The following is a 27333-nucleotide window of genomic DNA, read 5'->3' on the forward strand; positions in this document are numbered from 1 at the left end:
TATTAATTTATATAGCAGAAACAATACATTTTGTAGCATAGGTGTAGGTTTATTTTCTAAATGGAATTTTCCAGTTGCTATGGATTCATGTAATTGCTTGAGGAGTCCAAGGTTTGCATCTATCTTTAACACTATCCCAAAAGCACCCACATCAGCTCCATTTTTGTGCATTAATTCAAAGACCTTGCAAATAAGCACAACAGTATTAGAGAGAGGAGGAAAAATAATCAGCTTCATTTAGAGTTAACATGGCTCCCAGTTAGCAGCCATTTCAGAATTCTTCCTCTGCATATAAAACATGTGATTTCTTCAGTTTCTTTAGTTTTTCAATGGCAGATGTTATCAAAATCTCTCCATGAATCTTATTGTCTCTTGTTCGCACATTGACAGCATTATTTGCTTTTTCCTTTTCTCCAACCACTGCAAGAGGAATATTGCAGAAAGACATTAATGGATCTGCAGCAAGCTTGTAACTTTTGAAAAGTAAATAACTACTAGAGAAAAATTCATTGGGACCAATGCTGGTCACCACTCCATCCCCATATCTTAGTCCTTTCCACACATTCAAGAAGGTATGCCCTACCATTTAAACATAAAACTATTTTAAACTCATACCTATTCTTTTACTCTTTTTTTTAATATGTGAAAAGAAACTCTGCTTTAACTAATTTGCTAAAAATCTATTTAATCTCCTGCTTACATTATGAAATTTAAAATAAAATCAAATTCTATGCCAGCATTTGACATTTATAACCAAAATTTAAAAAAGAAAACCACTTTTACAATGATCAGAAACCTAAATACACAATTACCTAAAATAAAATTATACTGTGCAAGCTGTGCATTTCTTATTTTCTTGTTTAATGTGCAGCTGTGATCTAGATCAACATCAGCCATAAATCCTGCTTCAAAAAATTCATGGCAAACCTAAAAGAAAGTTAAAGTTTAATTAATATTACAGTGTGTATATATATATATACACACACACACACATATACACACACACACACCCCACCAGAGATCATGACGCTGATTGTGCAAAGCATTTAAGTATGCATAAATATGCTCTTGCGAGGAGTTCCATTGAAATCATAGAGACTATTCAATTGAGAAAATTATACAAAAACTTATGTACTTGGCAGGATTGGGTCAAATTTATTCTGTTAGCTTAACAGACATCTTTATAATAAAACACTGATTACAATATACAAGATGGCTACTCTATGTTTTTTTTTAAATTAGAGAATTACTGAAGCCTAAGCAGCAAGAAAGCCCAAAAGAATGATTTTTTTTTATTTTGTTTAGGAATTACATGTCCCCATGATTCATGACAATTTTAGAAAGTAATAAAGACTACAACAATAATGCTTTCATCTCAGTCAAGCATGTCTATATTTCCTAAGAGTTACATGTTTCTGTTCTAGGATGGAATTATAGGTTATCTAATAGATAAAATAAAAATTTATTTCTAGTTTTTAAAGGAAGTCTACTCTTACCTGCTGAGCATATTTTTCACAAGTAGGCCCCACAGGGACAACCATGACCTGGCGAGGAGAGAGCCAGAAAGGCCTGGCAAATGTAACAAAATAAAAATTATATAAAAAAATATGTTGTATATACACATACACAAAACCCACACCTTCCATTCATACCAATGTTTATATGCCCTAAGAGTAGCTGAATAATTTTCAAAAATATTTAATTTTAAAATTTAATTAGACATCTAGGCTAAGGCATGATCTTTATCCTGCTCAATTCACCTAGAACAGCAGTTCCTGAGGCCCCTGGGGGGCTGCCAAGCAGGGCCAGAGTCAGACTTGCTGGGGCCCAGTGCGGAAAGCCAAAGCCCCACCGCATGGGACTGAAGCCTAGGGCCCCAAGCCCCACTTCCTGGGGCTGAAGCCAAAGCCTGAGCAATTGCCCTGATTGCTACCCCGTAAGGCCAGCCCTGGCTTACATATGCAGAAAAACAGTTGTTGAGGCAAAGCTGGGCCACGGCGGTTTTATAGCACGTTGGTGGGGCCTCAGAAAGAAAAAGGTTGAGAACCCTGACCTAGAACGTAATATATTAATGAATAATTTTGGAGCTGGGTTAAATAAACAGAAGCCCTGAAATTTACTGTTAAAACTAAAATAAATGTCATGAATTCAATCCACCTCTGTTGTGGCTAATTGTCTCCAAATAGTGGATGAACTTTAGACACCGCAGAATATTATATGCACCGCTGTTCCTTAGAACAATAGAAAAAAATATGGAAAGAGGTTACTAGTTTAAGTTTAAATTTACTTTCGTGTTAATGTTGTTAAAAAAAGAGAAAACGTTACCGTATAATAATCAACATTTTCAGGTTGCTTTGGAGTCAATTCATATTAGGGTGTAAAGGGAAATCACTTGTAGGTATTGTTCTCTGAAGGAAATATTCTAGTGCCACCACCACCCTTGGGTTTTGCACTCTTGCTTGTGACTTCAGTACCCAACTAGCTTAGATAAAAGTCTGGAATCCCTTGAATGAGCTCAGGATACAAACCCACAGGGCATGAAGATATATACACACAACTTTGATCTCTTGTTCCTTTCCAAGTTGGTTTCATAACTAGACTGCATTTTAATTTTTCACACATGATCCATTTTCCTTTATTTTATACTTTTAAAATAATAGGTGGACTGTGTGTTCATGAGTGAGATCTGTTCCCTTTCTGCCCCCCCTCCATTCAATGGTACTTCTTTATCATCAATTCATGAAGAAGTTATCTTTCAGATATTAATCATGAATAAGGGAGCAGCTTTCACTATTTATATATGTTAAGACTCTCTAATTTATGGATCTATATATGTACAACAGCCATATAAGTATAAAAAATGAATCTGCAAGCTAAATAATGAAGGGTGAATAAAATGTATTCTGCGAACATTTAAACTGCCATATTAATAATATGGTCTTACTGTACTAGTTTTATTATAATCTTGTAAAACTGAATTTCTAATCTTTTATTTTAGTCTACAATTATGTTGTTTGAGTTTGTCTATTGTATACAGTAATCTTAATATTTTAAATATGAACCAGTATTTTAATGATTTTATGGCACTCAGGTCTTAATGAGACATTCCACCTTTTGGTTGTTTTGCCTGTGCTACTTTTGCTAAGAGTCTTGGTGAATTATTTTGCATTATGATGTGTTAGCTATTAGGAAGTTTCTGTATTTTCTAGCTATGTGCCTAATTGTTTCTTAGTACTGTACATGTGTCACATACCATTTTCCTCCATAATTTTCTGCTAGAATAGCTATCATTCTCTCCACTGAGCCCAAAATAGCTCTATGAATGATCACTGGCCTTTTCTTATCATCACTATCCTTACTGCAAAGAAAGAAAAACAGAAAGAAAGAAGATTAAGACATTTACCTTAATCAGCGCACATATAAGCTTACTGTCATTTTTCCATCTTCTATTTTGCTTTTTATATAAATAAAATATTAAATATTAGCAAGTTATTAATGGCATGAAATCCAACAGCTTTAATTCCAAATTTATTGTGACATACTGACATTCAGGAAATCATTGATGGCTAAAGCAGTTTGAAATAATCCTGCCTACGTATAATGAGAAGTGGGCACAAAAGAAAACCCTGGTTTTGTAAACCACTGTGAACTTGGATTCAGATTCCAACTCTATGACTCAGGTCCACATCTATATATCTTCATCTATGATATACTTCTTTCCACTCATTTTACTGACATTTACATTAAAATATTATCTTCATTAGGATCTCCCCTGTTCCTACTGCTTATTTCCCATCTGAAACTTCAATCTTTTGGTTTCTGTGATGATTATCATGCTGTGAAAAATAAACAATTGGGACTTCAGATGACAAATAAGTAGCAAGAGCAGATCAAATCCAAAACAAAGATCCTGCTTTTTTATTAAAAAAAGTCAGGGGAGAGAAATTACAATCAAATGTGGCAAACCAGAAAAACAGAAAACTAATGGAAGTACTTGTCTAAGGACAACATGACTATCACAAATTTGTACAAGAAAGTGTTCTTCTCTCAAGTTGGAAACCAGAAATGGTATTTCCCTTCTCCAAAAGAACTGTTCATGTATGATTTATGCACCTCCATCAAGGATAACCCAGCTGATCTGATCTTTACTTTAAAATTGTGACTGTGTCAAGAACACAATCCTGCAAGGTGCTGATAGTTTAAAGTGTAAACTTAATGTGTTCAGTGGAGGCATCGGACAATAGTGATTGATTAGTGTGTCTGTCTCAAATAAGTTTCCTCAAAGGCTACCCAAGGTCAGATGCACTCAGTTCTCTTCAGGAAGAGCAGACCAGACAGACAAGTTATCAATTTTTTCTGCTCATTTACATTTACAATGAAACTGAGCAGTTGAACACACTAATAAATTAGGGGGAAAATCCTCCGCTCAGAGCCCAGTCCAAGTACTTATTTCCACTGCTGGGGATCTCTTGCCCCACTAATGCACCTAGGCATTTATTGGTAGGTCAGCAGCTTGTCCAAAGGCCAGTAAATAATTAAACTACTTTTGGTTAACTCATTTTTAAATGGGAGCTACAAACAGTGAAAGTAAAAAAATTATCTGTCATATAGTTGACAGATTAAGAATTCAAGCACTTACCCAACATAAGTAAGATTAAATCTGATTGGTAGCTGGAAGTCAAGTTGGATGGTAGCACACTGATGGTACCTGCCAATAGCATCTTTGATTTTAATATCAATCTGCAAAGGAAATGCCTTAGTTACTATATACGGGTTTTTTGGTTACTCTATTATGCACCCACAAAGCTGCATTAGAGCTTCATTGCAGAACTGCACCGATTTACTAACCTTAGGACCATAAAATGCTCCATCTCCTGGATTCAACTTCCATGGCTCTCCAAAGTCATTCAAACTGTTTTGTAATTGCTAATTATAAAAATCAAAAAGAAGAAGTTTAAACGTTACAGTTTTTTTTTTAAATTGTATTTCTTTAACAAAGTCCTACCAAAGCTGCCCATGAAGGGTAAGGTGAGGGAAAGAACTGTACTTCAAAGATTAAGTCATACAAAGTAAGAAAATGGATAGGACTGACTCAAATATCTTAGCAATATAAAGAGTTTTGAACTAATACAGCTGAAAAAACATACCGTATATCCTTGATCGTAAGCCGGTTTGTTTATAAGCTGACCCTCCCCCAAGATGGATAAGTAAAAATGGAATTTTTTTTATAACCCGTTCATAAGACAACCCTATAATTCAGGGGTCAGCAAACTTTGGCTCCCGGGCCACCTGGATAAGCCACTGGTGAGCCGAGATGGTTTGTTTACCTCGAGCGTCCGCAGGCACGGAGGTAAACCTAAGTAAACAAAGTGTCCCGGTGCACCAGCTGCTTATCCTGACGGACCGGGACAGCAACTGGTGGGGAAATTTTTTTTGGCGGGGGGAGAAGCTGGGGGTCACGGGAGTAACCCATGTGACCACCCCCCACATGACCCAACCCCAGCCCGGGACCCCCACACTCTCCCCATCCCATCCTTTCCCACCTTATCTGGGGAGGGCCAGGGGAGAATGGCTCTGGCCTGGCTGGAGCTGCTCTGGCAGGCTGGGCAGCGTGGCTGCAGCCTGCTCTGGCAGGCCAGACCGGGCGGCATGGCCGCAGCATATTTCAGCAGGCTGGGCGGCGTGGCTGCAGCGTGCGCCAGCGCCTGGGCGCGCGGCCACAGCCTGGTCGGGGCGGGTGGGGCTGAGCGGCATGGCTGCAGCCTGCCTGCCCCGGAGCTGCAGCTGCAGCTGCTTTGGAGGTTGCGGGGAGAGCAGCATGGCCAGAAGCAGAGAGATTCTGGCCCTGCCTCTTCCCTTCTGGCTCTGCTGCCTCTCCTTGCTCCCTCTGTTGGAGGTGGGGCTGTGTCCCACCTCTCCCTCTCTATACCCGTTCATAAGCCGACCCACGTCTCTGGTGCTTCCCTTTTTTACTAAAAAAATTTGGCTTATGAACGAGTATATACGGCAATTACTTTAAATGTTGGCTTTTGGATATATAGAGTGAGTGGAGAGCAACAAAAAGAAATTTCTGTTAGAAAGTCAGTTCAAGCTATGGGTATGTACAAGAAACTATATGAATCAGGAGATTTATTTTGTCAGTGCTTCACATCTATCACGTACAGATTTTAGAGCCCAGTCCTACCAAAAAAAACCAACCCACCTATTCATGTAAGTAATCTCACTCACTTCAGCATGACTGAAGGTTTGCAAGACTGGACATTAGACAGTTGCATGTTTCACAGATTGCAGGGCCAGACAGGACTATTGTGGTCATCTAGTCTGACCTCCTGTATAATATAAGCCACAGAACTTGCCTTGAAATAATTCTTAGAGCATATATTTTAGAAAAACATCCAATCTTGGTTTCAAAATTGGCTGTGGAAAATCCACCATGACCCTTTATAAATTCTTCCAATGGTTAATTACTTACTTTAAAAAATATTATGCCTTATTTCCAGCCTGAATTTATCTAGCTTCAACTTCCAGCCATTGGATCGTATTATGCCTTTCTCTCCTAGACTGAAGAACACGTTATTTAACGTTTTCCCCATGTAGATACTTGAAGACTGTAACCAAGTCACTCCTTAACCTCCTCTTCAAACTAAACAAATTGAGCTCCTTGAGTCTCTAAATCAGTGATGGGCAACCTTCGGCCCACAGGCCGCAGATTGCCCACCACTGCTCTAAAGGATTAGAAAACATGCTTTAAATGTTCTTATGGCTCTTCTCTGAACATGCTCCAATTTTTCATTATCTTCCTTAAAGTGTGGGTACCACACGGGACACAGTATCCCAGCAGTAGTCACACCAGTGCTAAAGATAGAGGCAAAACAACCTCTCTACTCCTACTCAAGATTCTTCTGTTTATGCATCCCAGGATGACATTAACTCTTTTGGGAGTGCATGTTCAGCTGATTATCCACCATGACCTCCAAGTCTTTTTCAGATTCACTGCTTCCTAGGAAAGAGTCCCATATCCTGTAAGTATGGCCTACATTCTTTGTTCTGAGATAGATACATTTACATTTAGCCATATTAAAATGCATTAAATTTCTGTGAATGGAAGTATTAAGTACCTTCCTGCGTTACCTTTTCTGCGTGGTCCCAGATCTCTACTTCTCCTAGGAAGTTTTCAGGTCTTGTAGAAAGATGCAATTGAAAGGTAAAACCAAACACTGCATAAACTGACTTCAAAAAGTTCAGACAGCCTTTCATTTCTTCCTCAATCTGAAATTTAAGCAACACAAATCAACTGACAAACAGAACATCAAAATGCTGTCACAGAGAACTGTTTGATCATTACTATTGTTTTATCACTGTAATCAGGCTTGCTTTATTTTTTCTGAATCAGAAGCATGTTTTGTAGGCCTGGGATTTTGAGGCCAGGTTCTACCACTCTCTCTCACACAGTATTAAATTTACTCCCCACTGAAATCTTTGGGATCACTCATGGAATAAAATACTACTCAGCATAGTTAAGTGGAGAACATCGCCATGATATACCACCTTTTTAACTGGTATACCACTTTTCATGATATATTACTTTTTTCCTGGTTATTTGATCTCTTGGGACTCTGTCATTATTGCTTCAACATCCTTGTGTCAAGATACATAAAAGTAAGATCCTGTATAGGATTTTTTCCTGTAGATATACAACTCCAGGTCGGCCTACTCAATAACCCCCAGTCAGTAACATCTCAAATACCTATTGTTCTCCTTTGCAAATAAACATTTATGCCCTAAAAGGAAAGCTTAATAAAACATCAGGGTATTATGCTGTTGGCAATTTCTGATGTTAGACACTAAGCATGATAGGATACTGACTTAAGCAATTATATAGAAATCTAAGACATACTGAATCCTAGATGAATTAGAAGGATGCAACCTAGCAACAAACTAGGGGCCATCTGCCTGTCCCAAGTCAGGGTAAAGGAGGAGGGTTGGGCGTGGGGCTAGCAACTCCACCCCGTAAAAATCAGCTTGCTACAGAAACGCCAACAATAGAGTTAACAGAGACTTTTAGCCTGGAAAAAGAAGGGTCTTCAACTCGAAGACGCATGACGCTGGGTGGTGAAAGCCGCGAGGAAGCCACTAAGCCGATCACCCTTCTTACAACCAGGAGGATTACCATCGGCACATGGAACGTGAGGACCATGTACGAGTCAGGAAAGACGGCGCAGGTTGCAGCAGAGATGAGGAGCAACAACCTGACCCTACTAGGCATTAGCGAGACAAGATGGACGCAAGCTGGACAGAGACGACTGTTGACAGGAGAGCTGTTGCTGTATTCAGGACATGAAGAGAGCAACGCACCCCACACACAGGGAGTAGGCTTCATGATGTCCAAACAGGCACAGAGAGCACTGATTGGTTGGGAGGCACATGGTCCCAGGATCATCACAGCATCCTTCAGAACTAAAATGAAGAGGATTAAGATGAATGTTGTTCAGTGCTACGCTCCAACCAATGACAGTGAAGAGGAGGACAAAGACTACTTTTACAACAGACTCCAGAAAATATTAGAGACTCTCCCAGACAAAGACATTACCATCCTTATGGGAGACTTTAATGCCAAAATTGGACCTGATAACACAGGATACGAACAAGTCATGGGGACCCACGCTCTGGGAGAGATGAGTGAGAATGGAGAGAGATTTGTGGATCTGTGTGCACTTAACAACCTGGTCATAGGAGGCAGCATCTTTCCTCACAAGCGGATCCACAAGAGTACCTGGGTATCGCCAGCAGGCATGACAGAAAACCAGATCGACCATGTCTGCATTAGCAAGAAGTTCAGAAGATCCTTGCAGGACGTTAGAGTTAGAAGAGGAGCAGACGTGGCGTCCGACCATCACTTAGTGGTGGCCAGATTGAAGCTGAAGCTGAAGAAGAACTGGATAGACGCGTCAGACAGAAGAGCGAAGTACAACGTCAACCTTCTGAAGGACCATAAGACCAAGGAAGATTTTGGATTGACGCTGAAGAATAAGTTTTCAGTACTACAGGATCGGTCTGAGGAAGAGGAAGACAGTGTACTCAACAGATGGCAGAAAGTGAGAGACACGCTTAGGTCAGCATGCCAGGAAGTGCTTGGAATTAAGAAACACCAGCAGAAAGAGTGGATCACAGCAGAGTCCTTGACTAAGATAGAAGACAGAAAGAAGAAGGAGGCAGCAGTCAACAACAGCAGGACTAGAGCAGCAAAGGCCAAAGCTCAAGAAGAGTATGCTGAAGCCCACAGAGCAGTGAAGAGGAATATTAGGAAGGATAAGAGAGATTATGTGGATGGACTGGCTGCAGAAGCAGAGCAGGCAGCATACAGCGGTAACATGAAACAGCTGTACGATACTACCAAGCGACTGTCTGGAAAGTTCAGCAAGCCAGAACGTCCCGTTAAAGACAAGCAGGGAAAGTCTATAACAGGAATAGAACAACAGATGAACAGATGGGCGGAGCACTTTGAGGAACTCCTGAACAGACCAGCACCACCAAATCCACCAGACATCGACCCAGCCAACGAGGACCTCCCAATCAACTGCGATAAACCAAGCAGAGCCGAGATCAGAAAAGCCATCACCATGATGAAGAACAGTAAGGCGGCTGGACCTGACGACATCCCAGCAGAGGCCCTGAAAGCAGACCTGGATGCCTCAGTGGAAATGCTGTACCCCCTCTTTGAGAAGATATGGGAAGAAGAAGTGATTCCGGCTGACTGGAAAGAGGGATATCTCATCAAAATCCCCAAGAAAGGAGACCTCAGCAACTGTGCCAACTATAGAGGAATCACACTCCTGTCGGTGCCAGGGAAGGTCTTCACCCGAGTCCTCTTAGAGAGAATGAAGGATGCCGTCGATCCACAGCTACGAGATGAACAGGCAGGTTTCCGGCAGAACAGATCATGCACGGACCAGATAGCAACGCTCCGCATCATAGTCGAGCAGTCTATGGAGTGGAACTCCTCGTTGTACATCAACTTTGTTGACTATGAGAAAGCGTTCGATAGCGTGGATCAAGAGACCCTCTGGAAGCTCCTTCGGCACTATGGCATCCCAGCAAAGGTGGTCAACCTGATCAAGAACTCATACGACGGCATACACTGTAGAGTGATCCATGGAGGGCAGCTCACAAACAGCTTCCAGGTGCGAACCGGAGTCAGACAAGGATGCTTGTTGTCACCACTTCTCTTTCTTCTCGTCATCGATTGGATTATGAAGACATCCACTTACGGCGTAGGAACGGAATCCAGTGGGCGTTGTGGACCCAGCTTGATGACCTGGACTTTGCCGGCGACCTTGCACTCCTTTCACACAGTAAACAGCAGATGCAAGAGAAGACCAACGTAGTGGCAGCCACGTCATCACAGGTTGGCCTCAACATCCACAAGGACAAGACCAAGATCCTTAGGATCAATTCCATCAGCAACGACCCAGTCACACTGAATGGACGCCCCCTGGAAGAAGTACAGTCCTTCACCTACCTAGGTAGCATCATCGACCAGCAGGGTGGCACATACGCAGACATCAAAGTAAGGATTGGTAAGGCAAGAGCAGCCTTCTTACAGCTCAAGAACATCTGGAGCTCCAGAGAGCTGTCTTTGGCAATAAAGATTCGACTGTTCAACTCCAACGTGAAATCAGTCCTACTGTATGGAGCTGAAACCTGGAGGACAACCAAAACAACCACCAGGAAGATCCAGACCTTCATTAATAGCTGCCTCAGAAGGATTCTCCAGATCCGCTGGCCAGACACCATCAGTAACATCCACCTCTTGGAGAGGACCCGTCAACTCCCAGCAGAGGAAGAAATTAGAAGGAGAAGGTGGGGCTGGATAGGACATACACTATGCAAGCAGCCAACCAACATCACCAGACAGGCACTGCGGTGGAACCCCCAAGGCAAGCGGAAAAGAGGCCGCCCAAGAAATACCTGGCGACACGACCTTCAGGTTGATAGCAAAAAAATGGGCTATACCTGGAACCAGCTAGAGCGAATGGCCCAGGATAGAAGACTCTGGAGATCTGTGGTTGGCGGCCCATACCCCGGTTGGGGTGACGGGCATGAATGAATGAATGAACCTAGCAACAGGGATGAAATAAAAGCAACAAATGATGCACTTAAGCTACACAATAACATGCCAAGAGAAGATAAAGGCTGAAAAGTTCTTCACCTGTTCCATTGTGCAAAAGATGTGTGCATCATCCTGTTGGAAACGCCTGACTCGAGTCAAACCACTCAAAGTCCCCGAGAGTTCATTTCTATGAAGAACCCCAAAGTCTGCAAGTCTAATAGGCATTTCCCTCCATGAGCGCGGGCGATGAGCGAACATCAAGCTAGAAGAGACAAAGTATATTTAGGCAGGAAAAACTTATACCCAACAGTCTTTAGCTTCTTTTACATGCTAATATCTTCCACAAGGCCCAAGATAAAAGATTCATTTTGAACTAAATCAGCTTAGGCCAGTCAAAGAAAAAACCAAGATAAATAGGTTATCAGTTACATAACACTTTTCAAGAATCTACCACTAATTCTCTCCACACCCCTGAAAGGTAGGCAAGTATAGCAACCATTATACAGATGGTGAAAATGAGCCACAGAAAAGTGACTTGACAAAGACCACAGAGCCAAGTCCCTGTTGGAGCCAAAGTTAAAAACTCAGTGGTTTCCAGCACCCTGTCCTACTCTCTAGCCATGAGTTCATCCCATCCCTATCCAATGTAAATTTTAAACAAACTGCAAAAAAACCCAAGATATTTGCAAATTATATCTTTTTTCCCCCTAAACATGTATTTAATAAACAGGAGCAGAACTGTACTCACGCTCTCTAAAGATGCCTTGGGACAGGCGCTGAGGACAGCTGATTGCCCTATAAGGGTTGTCTACTGTATAGGTTTTACTATAATATAGTAATGCACTGAAGTTAATATAATTTCCCTGAGCCTCAAAACATTACCTTCACAAATAGGAAAACAGGAAAGATAATACAAACCAATGTCCTGGACAGTTCATGGGCTTAAGGGCATATGTTTCCTTCTCAACATCAAATGAGAACATGTTTTCACTGTAGTGCTGCCAGTGACCTGATGCTTCCCAGAGTTTACTGTTGTAGATGTTAGGTGATACTACTTCAGTAAAATTACGCCTGTGATATTCCTCCTAGAAAATAAATCCAAAAGGTGATGCAGCAAAAAAAAGTTACAGAGTGTGTGTTTTATGTAGAGTAAAAGCCTGATCCTGCAATCCTTACTTACAATAGATCTTTACTGGAGTCAATGGGAATCACATGTGTAAGGGTTAGATGACTGAGATCAAGTTATAAATGCACTGTGGTTTAATAATTAGCAAAAAAATTAAGGTCAAATTCTTCCTGAAGTTATCCCATACAACCTCACTAAAGTTTCAGTATATCTGTACACAAATATATATACAGAGCACATATTTTTTTGTGGGGGAGTGCCTTAATGCAATAGTTGCATCAATAAGAATCATAGAAATGTAGGGCTGGAAGGGACCTCAAAAATGTGTCATCTGAGCTAAGGCCAGTCTGAAAAAAGCAACACATCTTCAAGAGAAAGGAAAGATGTTTAATTATGTTGATTAGAAATTTTAAGACATGCCCACTTACTCGTATAAAATCCATGAGTGTGTTATAAAGAAAGGCACCTTTGGGGAGGAAAAAACAGCTTCCTGGACTAAGATCATGAAAGAAGAAAAGTTCTTGCTCCTGTACAAATAAATGTAGAATTCAGTAAGCCCACTTAAATTGTATTCATTAATGTTTTTTCCAGTTCAAATCACTATTTTTAAATTGAGAGCGTTAAGACTCCTTGTTAGAGACAGTGAATGATATTTTTAGAATGCAGCAATAAGAACTACAGAGGAGAACAAGATTAAAAATGTTGAGAAAATAATTTACCAGTAATTCTGATTTTCAGAAGGCATGTGACACTAGAGACCCATCTCCAAATGTGTGACTGACTAATCTCACATTTCCTCAAAAATCTGAGCTTTTAAAATACTCCTACCCACTAGTGCACGGAAAAAGTCATTTGGCAGGCAGACACCACTCACTGGTGAGATGGTTTAATGGCCCAGGATTTTGAGCAAGTAGAAACTTTGTCAAAGCCCTGTGCTAAGAATGTGGACATAAGAGTGGGGATCTAGTACTTTACATTTTCTTTGGAGAACCTCTGTTAGTATCCTATGTATCATGTTACACCAGTTCATCCATTTTTAACTGGGAAAGAAACAAATGTAAATACATATTGAACAAAAAAAATCATACTTCATATTAAGATTCAGTTTATAAAGGGTTAATAAGTGACCAAGATGTTGTAATGCTTGGTTACTTTATTGTTATAGAGTCCAACAAGTCAATATGTGGCTCATATAGTTATAACAACTTCTACTGATGTGCTTATAACCATCTGTAACACACATAGGACTCATTCCTGGAACATACTTACGACAACTACTGATCTTTTATTAACCCCTTTAAACCTTTATAAATGGAATCCTAATATGAAATGTGATCAAACATAGATCATGTTTATTATCTGTACAATTCTCACTAGTGTATTAGGTTCCTAACATAGCTAGTCAGGTCCGTGCCTTCAGTTTACAGGCTAGAATTTAGACAAGGTTCAGTACAAACAAGAGAGGAGAGAGTCAGCTTGGGCAAGGTGTATATAGGCATAAATAGGATTTATGGAGACTCAGTGTGTGTATACTTCTCAGTAAACAAGTTTCAGATTAATATATTAATGAGTTCAATTATTCGTAGCACATATGTGCATCTAAGTCATCAAATAGTTGCTTCACATTTTATTTTCTGATTTATATTTTAGATATTAGGAGATTAATCTGTCATCTGGGAGATTCAGAGAACAGGGCTCTTGTCAGTTGTAATCCCATGCTGATTCAGGAAGTAAGCAGGCAACAGAAAACTGGAGGGATGATATGGCAAGAGAAGAAATGATTTCTGAGATTAAAATAATTATGTATGTATAGCCTAGCTAGAAGGCAACCACTGGTGGGTATGTGGGCAGGGGATAGAGGAGGGTTTGAACACTAAGGAGAAAGAACAATTATTTAGGGTGGTCCAAGGGAGAATAAATAGGAGTAACAGGATTAAATTACGCAAAGGAAGATTTAAGATGAATATCAGGAAACAAAAAACAAGACCCATTAGACCATGGAATAGTTATAAAGGAAGTAGTGGAAGAAAATCACCATTAGACAACCCATGTGGAATAGAGGGCTAGACTAAGTGTCCTGACTAGTCATCTCTAATTCCTACATTTTTATGATGAAGAATGCATAATATCTGCAATGGCAAAGTCAGTCTCTTAGTTTTGTTAATGGGTCACCCAACTAATTTTACCCATCATTTGGGGGTGGCTAATGGTACTCAGTTTTCAGAAGGTCTTTTGAGGAGAAAGAAATATATTTTGGTTTATCACCAGGACAACGTCCTTTAAAAGTAATAAGAATATCATTACCTTTCCAATTTTCCTATGATCCCGATTTCTGGCTTCCTCTTGGAATTTTTCCCATTCCTTCATCATTTTGTTATCAGGGAAGGATATTCCATAGATTCTCTGCAATGTTTCCATGTCAGCCTTTCCCTCCCAATATGTAGAAGAATTCTGATGTTAAAAAAAAACAACATTTTTTAAAAACAGTATTATACAAACAGCTGCAGGGGAAGAATAAATGCTAATGCAATCCAATTACTGTATCTCACTGCTTCTTGGGAAAAGAATTGACAAGTCATCCAATATTGGTTTAAAAGACAAAGATACTTGCAGTTAAATGTATGCACTGCTTTTCTGTTGGAATAGTAACACAGCATGCATAAAAATAAATAATTGTTCTAATCATGCATTTGTTGTACTTGGCCACGTTATTTTAACTTGCATCATGTCATTACATTACAGATGAACGTAAACTTCACAACATGATGCAGTAAGACAGTAGAAAACAGAAGAAAACATAAAAATAACTCGTTTTCAAAGTCAAATACAGATACTGTTTTGAGGATTGAACACTTAATCTGAATATTTAAATACAACAGCACCACAGATCTCAAGCACAAAGTTAACTGAACAAAAGGATGCTGAATGTTCAAAGGAGATCAAGGACTCTGACCGCCCAACCAAATTAACCAGTTAATGGTTGCCAGTAACTTATATTACCTAATTACCAGAAGCATCTGCACAAGTTAATTCTGGTTCTTTTGTGCAGAATGTCACTTTAAAGAAGCAGTACTTTCAAGTACAGAAAGCTAAGCCAGCATTAGCAGTCATGTAAGCCCCATGCTTTGAGGGGCCTGGAAAGATGAAGGATTCTCAGTTTTCATTTAGAAAAATAAATTTCTAGACTGTCTCCTTGAAAAGTTAGCCTTGAAAACATAAAAAGATATAAACAGATGCTTGTCACTGATTTTTTCCTACAGGTTACACATTATTTACAGTCCCCTTCAAGCCACCCAGGGCAAGCATTCCAGGTTTGGAAAAAATATAACTATAGGTCCTGTGGTCACCCACTCTACAGGGATCTTGTGGTGTGCAAGGGAGACAAGCTCAACAGTGTGCTCAGATGCACATGTGTCAGTTTCAGCGGCTCAGCTGGCCAGCAGTTGGCCAATTTAATGGGATCTAAAAATAAAGAAAAGATAGAGCAAAACATTGTTTTCTGTACCAATAAACATGGATGTTCCCTTACTTTGCGAACAAATGGCTACACTAATAATCTATAAAAATAAATTGATCCTGTTCATTGACACCACTACAGAGCTGAGCGCAATCAGGATGGACAAGAGTCAGTTAATTTTTGGGGGGCAGGGAGGACAGAAGGAGAGTAATCAGTAATTTTATTTAGGGTGAGCGTAGCGGGGAAACGTTAAGGATGGCTTTGATGGTGTGACAATCAAGAAAGAAAAGAAAAAAAAGGACATAGTAGACCCCAGTCTCTGGCATTTCGGGGGGAAACCAAAACCCTCTAACACACACATCAGTATAATTCAATCTTGCCCCTGCTCTAGTTAGCTTTGAAAGCTTATCAATTTCTACTCTTACCTTAAAAATCTTAAAGGCTTTAATTTTTCCAGTGTGTCTCACATGTGGGCCCCTGCAGAGATCAATCAATGGACCACACCTACAACAAAATAATTCAGACATAAACCATTTTATTCCTAAAATTTTACAACACTTTAAAATATAATCAGTAATAATGTACAAGAAAAATTATGGTGACTAGCACAGATCTACTAATACAATAATTATACGTAAGTGGTCAGAAATTTACGAGGTGTGTTTTACATGCAACTGTGCAGCATGAATTTCTCAGTAATTTCTCTAGTCTCAGAACTATACTAGGACCCAGTACTGCAAAGTGCTTTTCACTTGAGTCAGAGGGAGCGGACTCTTGGGCAATACTCAGCACCTACCCTCAACTACCTAATGATGCCATCTAGGACAGTGGTTCTAAACCAGAGGTACACATACCCCTGGGGGTACGCAGAGATCTTCCAGGGGGTACATCAGCTCATCTAGATATTTGCCTCGTTTTACAACAGACTACCTAAAAGCAGGGCCGGCTCTAGGTACCAGCCCTCCAAGCATGTGCTTGGGGCAGCACTTTCTAAGGGGCGGCACTCCGCCTCCACCCTTTTTTATTTTTATTGTTTAGTTTTTTGCTTGGGGCCTCATTGCCAGGAGCCGGCCCTGGCGCAGCCACTCGCCCGAGCCGGGATCCGCGCCCACTGCCCAGCCCAGCAGCACCCTGCAGAGCCCACTTGGAAACGCGGCACCGCCAGGAGTGGCAGCAGCAGCAGGACCCCTCTTCCCTCCGTCCCCGGCTCCTCACATGCTCCGGGAGCTCCTCACACAGCCGAGCCCGTATAGTATATAGTGTATAGTACAATATTTATATTCCAATTGATTTTTACAATTCTATGGTAAAAATGAGAAAGTAAGCAATTTCTCAGTAATAGTGTGCTGTGAAACTTGTATTTTTATGTCTGATTTTGCAAGCAAGTAGTTTTTAAGTGAGCTGAAACTTGAAGGTACACAAGACCAATCAGACCCCTGAAAGGGGTACAGTAGTCTGGAAAGGTTGAGAGCCACTGATCTAGGACATCCTGTGGCCTATACACTCTCCCACGAAAGCTGGTCAGGAAGTTTTCATCTAAACAAACTTGACAAAAAAAGGTTTTGCCATTTTCCAGCCAACTTTGCCTTCCACAACCCCAGCTGGACAGGATTCACATCCAACACCATGCTAGCAGTTAATGTTACTGACAGTGGGTTCAAATTCCACTTGTGACTATTTGTTTTATTCTTCTCCCTCAGATGGGAGGCCATTATTACAAGGGTGGGCATGCTCCCCTTGTCTACCAATGAAGACAGGAGGTAATTCTGAGAAGCACGCGTCATCCACCTGAAGACAAGATACAATTATGCACAAACACCAACTGCAAATCTAGGCCTCAATCCTGCTTATGTGCTTAAATTTAAGCATTGACTTCAGTGGGACTATTCATGTGCTTAAAGTTAAGTATGTGCACAAGTATCTGTAGGATCAGAGCCCTAGTTAAAAAAAAAAAAAAAAAGGGAACCTTCACGAAGTCTGGGATGTTAGTTTAATAAATGTAGAGAAAATAATTTCTTCCTTCAATTTAGATGAAGCCTGCCCAAATTCCTACTGTCCGATTATAAAAGTACAGTGTATAGTTATTTAAGCAATGAAATAATATATGTATTCCTGTATATTTTTACCTGTATACTGTGGTAGACGGCGTGTTAACTTTCTCATTCAGGATACGACATTTAAACTTATTATACTATATGGGGGAGAAAAAACAGATATCTGGAACTAGAACTTCATTAACTACAATGACATTCTAGTATAATGGTAGCACTCATATTTGTGTCATTAGAAGGCACTAAAACTACTAAAGCAGTGGTTCTCAAACTTTTCTACTGGTGACCCCTTTCACATAGCAAGCCTCTGAGCGTGACACCCCCTCCCCCAATATATAAAAAATTGTTTTTAATTTATTTCACACTGTTATAAATGCTGGAGGCAAATCAGGGTTTGGGGTGGAGGCTGACAGCTTGCAACCCCCCATGTAATAACCTCATGACCCCTTGAGGAGTCCCGACCCTCAATTTGAGAACCCCTGTACTAACGAGTGACATAATCACACATAGCAGAGAAAGCCTGACACTCCTTCCAGAAGAAGACAGTTATAAAACATACAGGGAAGACAGGACAATCAGACAGATATAGCTAATCTGTCTGGGTATATGCTGATTATGTGTAGTGTCTTTCCATCAAGCACCTCAAAGTGCTTTTACAAAATATTAAAAACATAATACTACCAAGAGACTGGTAATTAATACCCATTGTACAGATGGACAAAGAAAAAGTAGTAAATCATAATATTATCCAAATGAATTAAAATTCTATTTTAAAAATCATTTTTACATGCTCATTTCTGCAAGTTTTATAGTAGCTTCAAAGAATTACCTTAAACATATCCAATAGGATCTCCTTACTGACTTCTAATCTTTCAAAAGGCTGCTTCTCTTTTATGATATTTTTACATGTGTTCTCCAATGTAGGAAATTCTGTACTAGATACACCTCTAAACAAAAAAATTAGAGAAACATTACTATACTTTTAAATAACAAAAAAGTTTACTAGCACAATTTATTACCCTCAAATGCCATAGGGAAACCATATTCATTTACTTCCTTTTTTGTAAGGAGAGTGGACTCCTTTGATTTAATCACTACAATGGTTCCTTTAGTTTAATACAACTATGCATTCAGGCCTCCGTCCTGCAAACAAATGCTTAACTTTCTTATTGTTAGAAGTCCCATTGAAATCAATGGGCTACTCGCTGTAGTAGTTAAACACATGCATAAATGTTGCACGATTGGGGTCTCAAAAGAATATATACTGTTATATAATTGTCCTATTCATTTTTACTGATCTCATCTTCATGGCACCTGAGTGCACTAGGATAAGTCTACACGGGAATAAAAGCCTCACGTCATGGCCACGGCTGGCACGGGTCAGCTGGCTCAGGCTGTGGTGCTGAAAAATTGCTGTGTAGATGTTTGTGCTCAGGCTGGAGCCCAAGCTCTAAGACCCTCCCGCTCACAGGGTCCCAGAGCCCAAAATGTCTACACTACAATTTCTCAGGCCCAAAAGACCTAAGCACCTGACGTTTAGTCAAGCTTTAAAAAACAACAACAAAAAACAATAATAATCACGCTTAACTCAAACTCCTGTCAAATTCATGGAAGAAGAAGAGTTTTCTGTGCAAAAGATTCAACACTATCCCCCTTTCAGATGAGGACTGAGAAAACAGACACTTCAGTTCTTCCAACTTTTAGAGACATTTCAGGAAAGAATAGGGGAGACAACTTGATATTCATGACATTTCCAAAGTTAAACAAACCAAAGAGGAAAAACATTTAGGCCAACTTTACATATAAGGAACTAGAAAGGCACAAGCAAAAAAAAATATTCTTCTTTACTATTGACTTTTAACAACACATGGGCCAGCACTGAAAAGCTACATGTGGTCCAAGTCAGCTGAAGAGACATCCTATTAGCCGATTTCAGTTCTCAGTTTTGCCTGGCTATATATACACAGCGGAGAGCTAGAAAGCAGACGGAACGATATAACTGCAATCAATGATTAGACAAAGGGTAAACACCTAAGTCACTTGGGAGCAGAAGTCCCATTTTCAAACGTAACATAAGAGATAAAGTTTAATTGAAAGTCATTTAAGACTTAAGTCCCATTTTCAAAAGTGACAGACATTTGAGGTCCTATGCGCCTCAAGAATGAGGAGTACTTGTGGCACTTTTTGCTGACACAGACTAACATGACTACCACTCTGAAACCTTATGTGCCTAAGTGACTTAGACACCTTTCAAAATTTTATCCCAAAGTTCTACTTTCTTCCACAAAACATTCAGTAACTGTAAGTCTCAAGGAGAAGTCTGATAGGAATAAACTTCAGAAATAACTATTTCTTCCAAAAATTGCCATGAAGAGAAGACTAACCTGTCAGTTTTAAATTAAAAAAAAATGGATCCACTTTACTTTCTTTTTAATATGCAGGTAAAAACCTGATTCAGCATAACTAAGCCTTAAGCACTGAAGTCAAAACCAAAATGTTTACAGACATCTGTGACATTTTACCTGTCTTCAATGTACATATCATAATAAAATCCATTCTCAATAGGTGGCCCATAGCACAAACAGCCTCCATAATAACTTTCCATGGCCTCTCCAAGGATGTGAGCACTTGAATGCCAGTAAACCTATAAATGAATAATAAGTCAGAAAAGCAGGTCACAGGACAATGACTTCTTGGTGTTACATAATTTTTAAAAAAGCAAGGCATTTCTATTGAAGAAAAGTGTTGAGATGAAGCCACGATATTTAAATTCTAAGCAGGAAATGCTGTTTCTGTCTTTATTTCTACTGTATTAGATGATTAATGTAGATTCGAATAACTGTATCTGATAAATGCTGGTTCAACAACATGATAGTAGCTGTACCATTGTGGCCCTGTTTTATTCTAATTTGCTTAGTGATTAGACCTCTGGTGTGATTCAACCACAACAATTTTGTGTTTTGTTCATTTATAAATAGGCTGATTTCTGGCCAGCTAAACTTTAATTTATACCCAAATAATGATCACATACACAGCAGTCTGACTATTATAAATGCCATTATGCACATTATCTGAGGACATTTGATAGAGACACTTATACAATGACAAGTTTTTTAGCTTTTGAACTGCTTTGAATTTAGGCTTCAATCCTACAAAGACTTATTCACTGACTTACCTTTATGCACTGTGATTAGTCCTATATGGTAATCAATGAGACTATTCACAGTGCATAAAGTTAAGCACATTCTTAAATCTTTGCAGAATTGGGGCCTTCAGCCTCTACCCCACAATAACTTAGGTACATAACTTTATGCACACACATAGTTCCACTGAGATACCACACGCCTGAAATCAGAGAGGTAGCCGTGTTAGTCTGGTTCTGTAAAAGCAGCAAAGAATCCTGTGGCACCTTATAGACTAACAGACGTTTTGCAAAACGTGTTAGTCTATAAGGTGCCACAGGATTCTTTGCTGCTTTCGCATGCCTGAAGTTACTGAAGTGTTGCAGGCTCAGGCAGGCATATTTTATTCACAGATTAAATTCTGTGTAAGGATGAGATTTCTGTATAATGTATAAGATGCCCCACATATTAACACATTTAGGACCTGATCTTATGAGATGTTGAGCCACCTTACTACCACTGTTCTCCCACTCTCAACCCTTAGATGCTTCATCCACAACATATATTAGAGACATTTTTAAAACACCATGCTGCTTTTAACTTAACATACAAATCTAGCTCGTTTTTGTTTTGTTTTCAGTCAACTTCTATACATTAGCTAAAAAAAGGGAGCAAGAAAGGAATCCAAAAATTTGTGTTTATCCATAAATTCCCTTTTGAAATAGTATATATATATATCAAATACACCTGGTCAAGTCACAATTATTTGTCACTTGACTAATCATTTAACAATTTTGTTGTATGCAATATATTGAACTATACCGAGGAGTACTAATGTTCAGGATTTTTATTAAAAAAGAAAATCAAGATAATAAAAGGGAGATTTCTTTTCAAGATATTAGTTTCTTTAATCAAGTAAAATCAAGAGACAGTTTACTTACTGCCTGAGCTTCTTCATTATCAAATGTAAGCAGCTCCAGGGAACAATCTCCCTCCAATGGACGATCCAGATCCCACAATTCACCATTCACTGTGGCTATTACTGCATTATCAGCCAGTCCTCGACTAACAAATAAAAGTAATAACATGCGTATCAAAGGCATTTGGGACCAGATTTTTAAAAGGCATTTAGGTGCTGAGGTGTTCCTGAAAATCCAACTAGGGCACTTGTCTACATTTTTAGGCACCTGAATACCCTTCAAAATCTGGCCCTTTGCCCTCTATAGACTTTTAAAACATTTTCAAACTCAGTTCACTTTTGAGTTACAGACTCTAAACCACGGGTTGGCAACCTTTCAGAAGTGTTGTGCCGAGTCTTCATTTATTCACTCTAATTTAAGGTTTCGCATGCCAGTAATACATTGTAATGTTGTTAGATGGTCTCTTTCTATAAGTCTATAATATATAACTAAACTATTGTTGTATGTAAAGTAAATAAGGTTTTTAAAATGTTTAAGAAGCTTCATTAAAATTAAATTAAAATGCAGCTCTCCCTGGACCGGTGGCCAGGACCCAGGCAGTGTGAGTGCCACTGAAAATCAGCTTGCGTGCTGCCTTCGGCACACGTGCCATAGGTTGCCTACCCCTGCTCTAAACCATATGATGACTTACTCTCTCCTGAAGGAAGGATTTGGAGGTTAAGGGAGGATGAGAACTCTGCTTACTGAATAATAATCCCATATTCTATCGTTATTTAGGATTGAATTTCAAGTCAGAGTTAATTGCTGACAGTTTCATTGGATTTTAAAGCTAGAAAAAACCATTATGATCATCTTGTCTGACCTTCTGTAAAACAAAGGCCAAAGAACCACACCCAGTGATTTCTGCATTAAGTCCACCTGTATCAATGCGTCCACAATGAAAGCAAGGCAAAGCAAATATTAAAAAAAAAAAAAAAAAAGTCAATCATCCACTCAGTGACCCTATATCATCAACTAGCTCCAAAGGAGGGGGGAGGGGAAAATAAACAAAACCACCATTTATTAAAACACATTTACACCTTCAGTTTACCTAATTCCTGCAGCCAACTGATATGGTGTTGTTTTCCAAGATTCCCCTTCAATGACTTTACCATCAGCCAGAATCACTTTTATAGGCTTGCTCTGGTTGGATGCTCTGTAAGCAAGCAAGGCATCATGTTCTTTTTTCAGTGTTTCATAAAGCTTCAGCCTGTCGTCTATGAAGCTTGGCTCACACTGCAGCTGCAAGAATCACACACAGCGGTCACAAAACTATTTTTTAAAAAGAGAACACAAATGGCAGGTTAATTTACTATGTGTTTATACAACATCTGATCTTGGTTAGTATCTCCAGGTGCTTCTAAAATATAAATAAATACATACCGGTACGTACATTCATATACACTTCCAACCCCCAAAGTGTCAGGTTGTAATAACTATCATGGCCATTTTCAAGTTTGTTACACAGATTAATATTGAAATATTCTAAAATCCAATCCTCACCAGGGCTATCCTGGAGGGGTGGGGAGTCTCTGTCAGCACTCCCACTAAGCATTCCCCTGTATTCTTGCTCACCAAATACCACTCCCCCACAATATCACTCACAGCTGCTGAAATCCCCTTACCACACCTATAGCTGATGAAACTTTTCTGACTTTTGGTCAATATTGACAAGAATATGCATTTCAACCCTTATCTTGAAAATAACAGCTTTGCACATGCTTAACTTTATACACTGTAAGCAATACTACTGAATTCAATGGGACTAGTGCAGGGGTGGGCAAACTTTTTGGCCTGAGGGCCACATCTGGGTGGGGAAATTGTATGCAGGACCAGGGCAGGGGGTTGGGTGCAGGTGGGAGCGTGGGGTGTGGGAGGGGGTGTGGTGTGCAGGAAGGAGCTCAGGACAGAGGGTTGGGGTACAGGAGGGGTGCAGGGTACAGCAAGGGGCTCAGGGCAGGAGGTTGAGGGTGTAGAGTACAGGAGGGGTTCAGGGTGCAGCCCGGCACCACTTACCTCAAGCAGCTCTGGGGTGGCAGTGGCACACAGAAGGGCTAAGGCAGGCTCCTTGCCTGCCCTGGCCCCACACCGCTCCCAGAAATGGCCAACATGTCCAGCAGTGGCTCCAAGGGGTGGGGTGGGGCAGGTGGCTCTGTTGCGCGCTACCCTGGCCTGTGGGTACCACCCCCGAAGCTCCCATTGGCCGCGGTTCCCTGTTCCCAGCCAATGTGAGCTGCTGGGGGGCAGTGCCTGCAGGCGAGGGCAGCGCACAGAACCTTCTGCCTCCCCACCCCTAGGAGCCAGCCGCTTCCAGGAATGGCATGGGGCCAGGGCAGGCAGGGAGCCTGCCTTAGCCTCACTGCACCACAGGACTGGCAATCCTGATGGGCGGGATCCAGCCTCTGGGCAGTAGTTTGCCCTCCCCTAGACTAGTGAGTGTGTAAAATTAAGAATGTGTGCAAGTCTTAGCCAGTTGCTAGAATTCTCCCTCCGCTGAGCCAGCACCAGCCGCTGCAGAAGTCATGAAGGTCATAGAATCCGTGACAGACTCGCAGCCTTACTTATGAGGCACAAGGTGTGACAAAGGGAAGGACCAGCTCTGAACCTAGCGAAGACTCTTCTTTTGTGCACTATAAAATATCTGCTTACCTCATTCCTAAGCCCATTCACAACTTCATTTTCTTTTTTCTTCTCCTTTTTATTCTTATTTTGGGCACCAGTCAGGCCTGCATTGGAGGTATTCTTTAAAAAAATAGAAGTTATACCACTATGTTTACTGGGGCATTCCATAGCAGGCACATGATTTAGATAGATATACAGCAATGAAAGAATATTCAGAAAAGGGACATTGTCTTTCAACTTCTTCTGATAGGATATACCCCATGACTTCTTTAGCCCATCATCAGACTCTTAGTAACAAATAAATGAAAACTACGGTGCCTGTCTATACAATGTTCTGGATGTATGTCCACTGGTCCAGGAAAATAACAGGCACAGTGTCCAAGAGATGGAATCTTTCCAAATCCGCTGGAATTTTCTCACTGCTACAACATATCAACAAAATCCTCCCCGGAAAAAGACTGGAGAACAAAAAAGTCTGAAGAGCAACAAAATCAGGCTTTGGTGAGAGAACAAAAGAAACCAGTTCCACACTCAGACCACAATGAAAACAAGCTGACTATAGAGAGGTATTGTAGTCCAGAATATAGGGTAATGGACTTACACTCAGGACAAGGGTTTTATTTCCAGTTCTGCTACTGACTTGCTGTGTGACCTTGAGCTAGTCATTTCACCTCCCTGAAGCTAGTTTCCCTCCCACCCTCTAGTTTGTTTTAGATTGTAAACCCTTTGGGAATGAGCATAGTCTATTACTACATGTTTGGACAGCAAAGCTCTGATGTCAGCTGAGGCCTCTGGACATCTAATATGATCACTTAATCATAAAGAGAGAAGGATATCAATGAGGTAACTAGGTTGTAACCCATTTAAGGCTCTATATTTCAATTCCATCTGGAAATTCATTGAGAGCTAGTACAGCTATTTGAGCTCCTGTGTAATCTGCTCTCTGCAACAACACAAATGGATTGCTACAGTCTGTCCCTGCTGAAGTTTGAGTGATTGTAAAGAATAAGTGCATGAAAAACATGTTGCAATAACTTAGTCTCAAAATCACAGAAATGTGAATCACTATGGCAAGGTCCTTATCCTAAAGGAGTCACTGACTCCGGTATCACCAATAATTGACAACTACTGCTACCTGAGGATGTAGAATCATGCAGGGCAGCCAATAGGACATACAAGTTGTGAACCTGAACAAAAGGCAGGTAAATCTGCCACTTCTTCTAGTATGTTCCTCCAACCTACTAAATAACCCCCGTTCTACCTGGATTGAGTAGCAGACAGTTTGCCCTAATCCAGCAAGACACTACACCAGTTTGCTGAACAACGATACTTAGCACCTGTCTAGCGCCTCACGTTTTCAAAGCACAGAACAAGCCACAAACACTAAGCAAATATTAGTTCATTTTTAAAAAAAAAGGAAGAAGTTCCTGGCACCAACCCATGTTCAATGCAGGCTCAGGGAGCTACTCTCCAGCTCCATATAATGGCCACGCCAGCATTTCAGCACTTGTCAAAAGAAAACGTTGAAATCGCTGGGGGGGGGGGGACCTTAAAGTGACCCGAACTAAAACAAGGGAAATTTTAAAGAGTCTTGGGGGACTGAGTGATAGTTGCTGGTGTTCATGTCACTGAGCCCCCACAGCTGCCAGGCCGCCCACTACAGATGGACGACCGCAAGCCCGCCTGCCCCACGGGCTGCCCCGCCCCACCGGTTCCACGCGCCACATGCCAGGCAGGCCCCTGCCCGGCACCCAGGGCTAAGCACGGGGCTGGCTCGGGGGCTGCCTCCCCCGCGCGCTACCTTCCCGCCTCCTGCGGGGCCCGGCCGCCGCGGCTCCCCGCGGCCCAGCTCAGCTGTCAGGCTGCGCCGGAGGTGCAGGAGCCGGTAGCGCAGCTTCTCGTTCTCCGCCCTCAGCCTGTGCAGCTCCGGGCTGCAGCTTCCCGGGCCGCGCTCCGGCTCCGGCTCCGGCTCCTTCAGGCGGCCGATCTCGGCTGTTAACCAGCGGATCTCCTCCTCCTGCCGGGCCAAGCGCAAGGCGATGGCTTCTGCGGCGGCTGCCATCTTCCCCCGGCCCGCCCCGGATCCGCGCGGCGGCGCTGGGAGCTTCGGGAGCTCCCGCCGATCAGCTCCCTCCTCCCCGGTCCCTGCCAGATTGGCTGGGCTGGGACTGCAGTAGCTCCTGGGGCTCGTCTCTGCCAGGTGCACAGGGGAACACTGCCACCGTGCCCCGCACAATCCTGCCTCCCACAAACCCAGCCTTTAGAGACCTCGGCTAAATCTCAGGCTTTCCATGGTTGGGGCTGACCATAAATTATTTAACCATTAAGAGGAGGAGGGGGCTTAATGTCTTAATTTTGCTTTTTGTTTCAGTGCTACAAGGGGATGGGTAGGTCTTGAAAATCACCAAAAAATGTGTTATGTAATTTATGGACAGCCGTGGGTGGGTGGGTGGGTGGGTGGGAGGGAGGGGGGGGTCCCTTTCTTTTCCTTGCAGAAAAAAACCTTGCAAATGCTAAAGACTGGCCCTGAAAGTGCATGGAGTGGCTTTCACTGAAGACCACACAGTCTGCATCACAGCCATCAATCACTCATTTTGGGGGTTAAGGGAACCCAGCACAAAATGTGGTTGTGGGGATGGTGTCACCAAGACTGTGGCTGATGGTAGCAAGGCCACCACAGACTCTTGTCAAATGTGTAAAGTAAACAAAGGATTAGAAACGAGATCAATTATTATTTAGTTACAGGAACATTGAGTGTTAGTTTTAACAACAATAAGTAGAAAATTACCATATCCTTTTTGTGCTAGAAAGGATTAAGCTTGAAATGGAAAGTTGTCATACCACCTGGAGGGCATTATGCAGTGCCACGTTTCGTGTTAATATACA

At 41.2% G+C, this 27333-nt stretch overlaps 1 protein-coding gene across 2 annotated transcripts; it reads right to left on the reverse strand.

The window, feature by feature from the left end:
- Positions 1–26665, reverse strand: TARS3 (threonyl-tRNA synthetase 3). 2 transcript variants are annotated; one of them, XM_039492942.1, is made up of 19 exons: positions 26249–26664; positions 24475–24567; positions 22877–23067; positions 21808–21931; positions 20267–20388; positions 18574–18691; positions 17820–17884; positions 16119–16197; positions 14541–14687; positions 12665–12763; positions 12029–12195; positions 11210–11372; positions 7132–7269; positions 4849–4926; positions 4640–4740; positions 3254–3358; positions 1497–1569; positions 813–927; positions 1–420 (listed from the first exon to the last, which is right to left on the reverse strand). In XM_039492942.1, exons 1-19 carry the CDS (start codon positions 26507–26509, stop codon positions 272–274), a joined length of 2388 nt encoding a protein of 795 aa, XP_039348876.1. In that variant the 5' UTR covers positions 26510–26664; the 3' UTR covers positions 1–271. The 2 variants fall into 2 exon arrangements, with proteins under 2 accessions (XP_039348876.1, XP_039348877.1); XM_039492943.1 differs by lacking the exon at positions 12665–12763 and having other exon boundaries at positions 26249–26665.
- Positions 26666–27333: the final 668 nt, after the last annotated feature.

Source organism: Mauremys reevesii, linkage group 10 (assembly GCF_016161935.1).
Source record: "Mauremys reevesii isolate NIE-2019 linkage group 10, ASM1616193v1, whole genome shotgun sequence".
NCBI classification, from domain to species: Eukaryota; Metazoa; Chordata; order Testudines; family Geoemydidae; genus Mauremys; species Mauremys reevesii.

What these genes read in the sequence shown, in the direction of transcription:
- TARS3 (XM_039492942.1), bottom strand. Translation starts at nt 26,509, where the DNA reads ATGGCAGCCGCCGCAGAAGCCATCGCCTTGCGCTTGGCCCGGCAGGAG. An exon ending in TGAATGGGCTTAGGAATGAG is followed by an intron (nt 23,068 to 24,474) that starts GTAAGCAGATAT and finishes TGATTCTTGCAG; the next exon opens with CTGCAGTGTGAGCCAAGCTT. An exon ending in ATCATAGGAAAATTGGAAAG is followed by an intron (nt 12,764 to 14,540) that starts GTAATGATATTC and finishes TTATTTGTACAG; the next exon opens with GAGCAAGAACTTTTCTTCTT.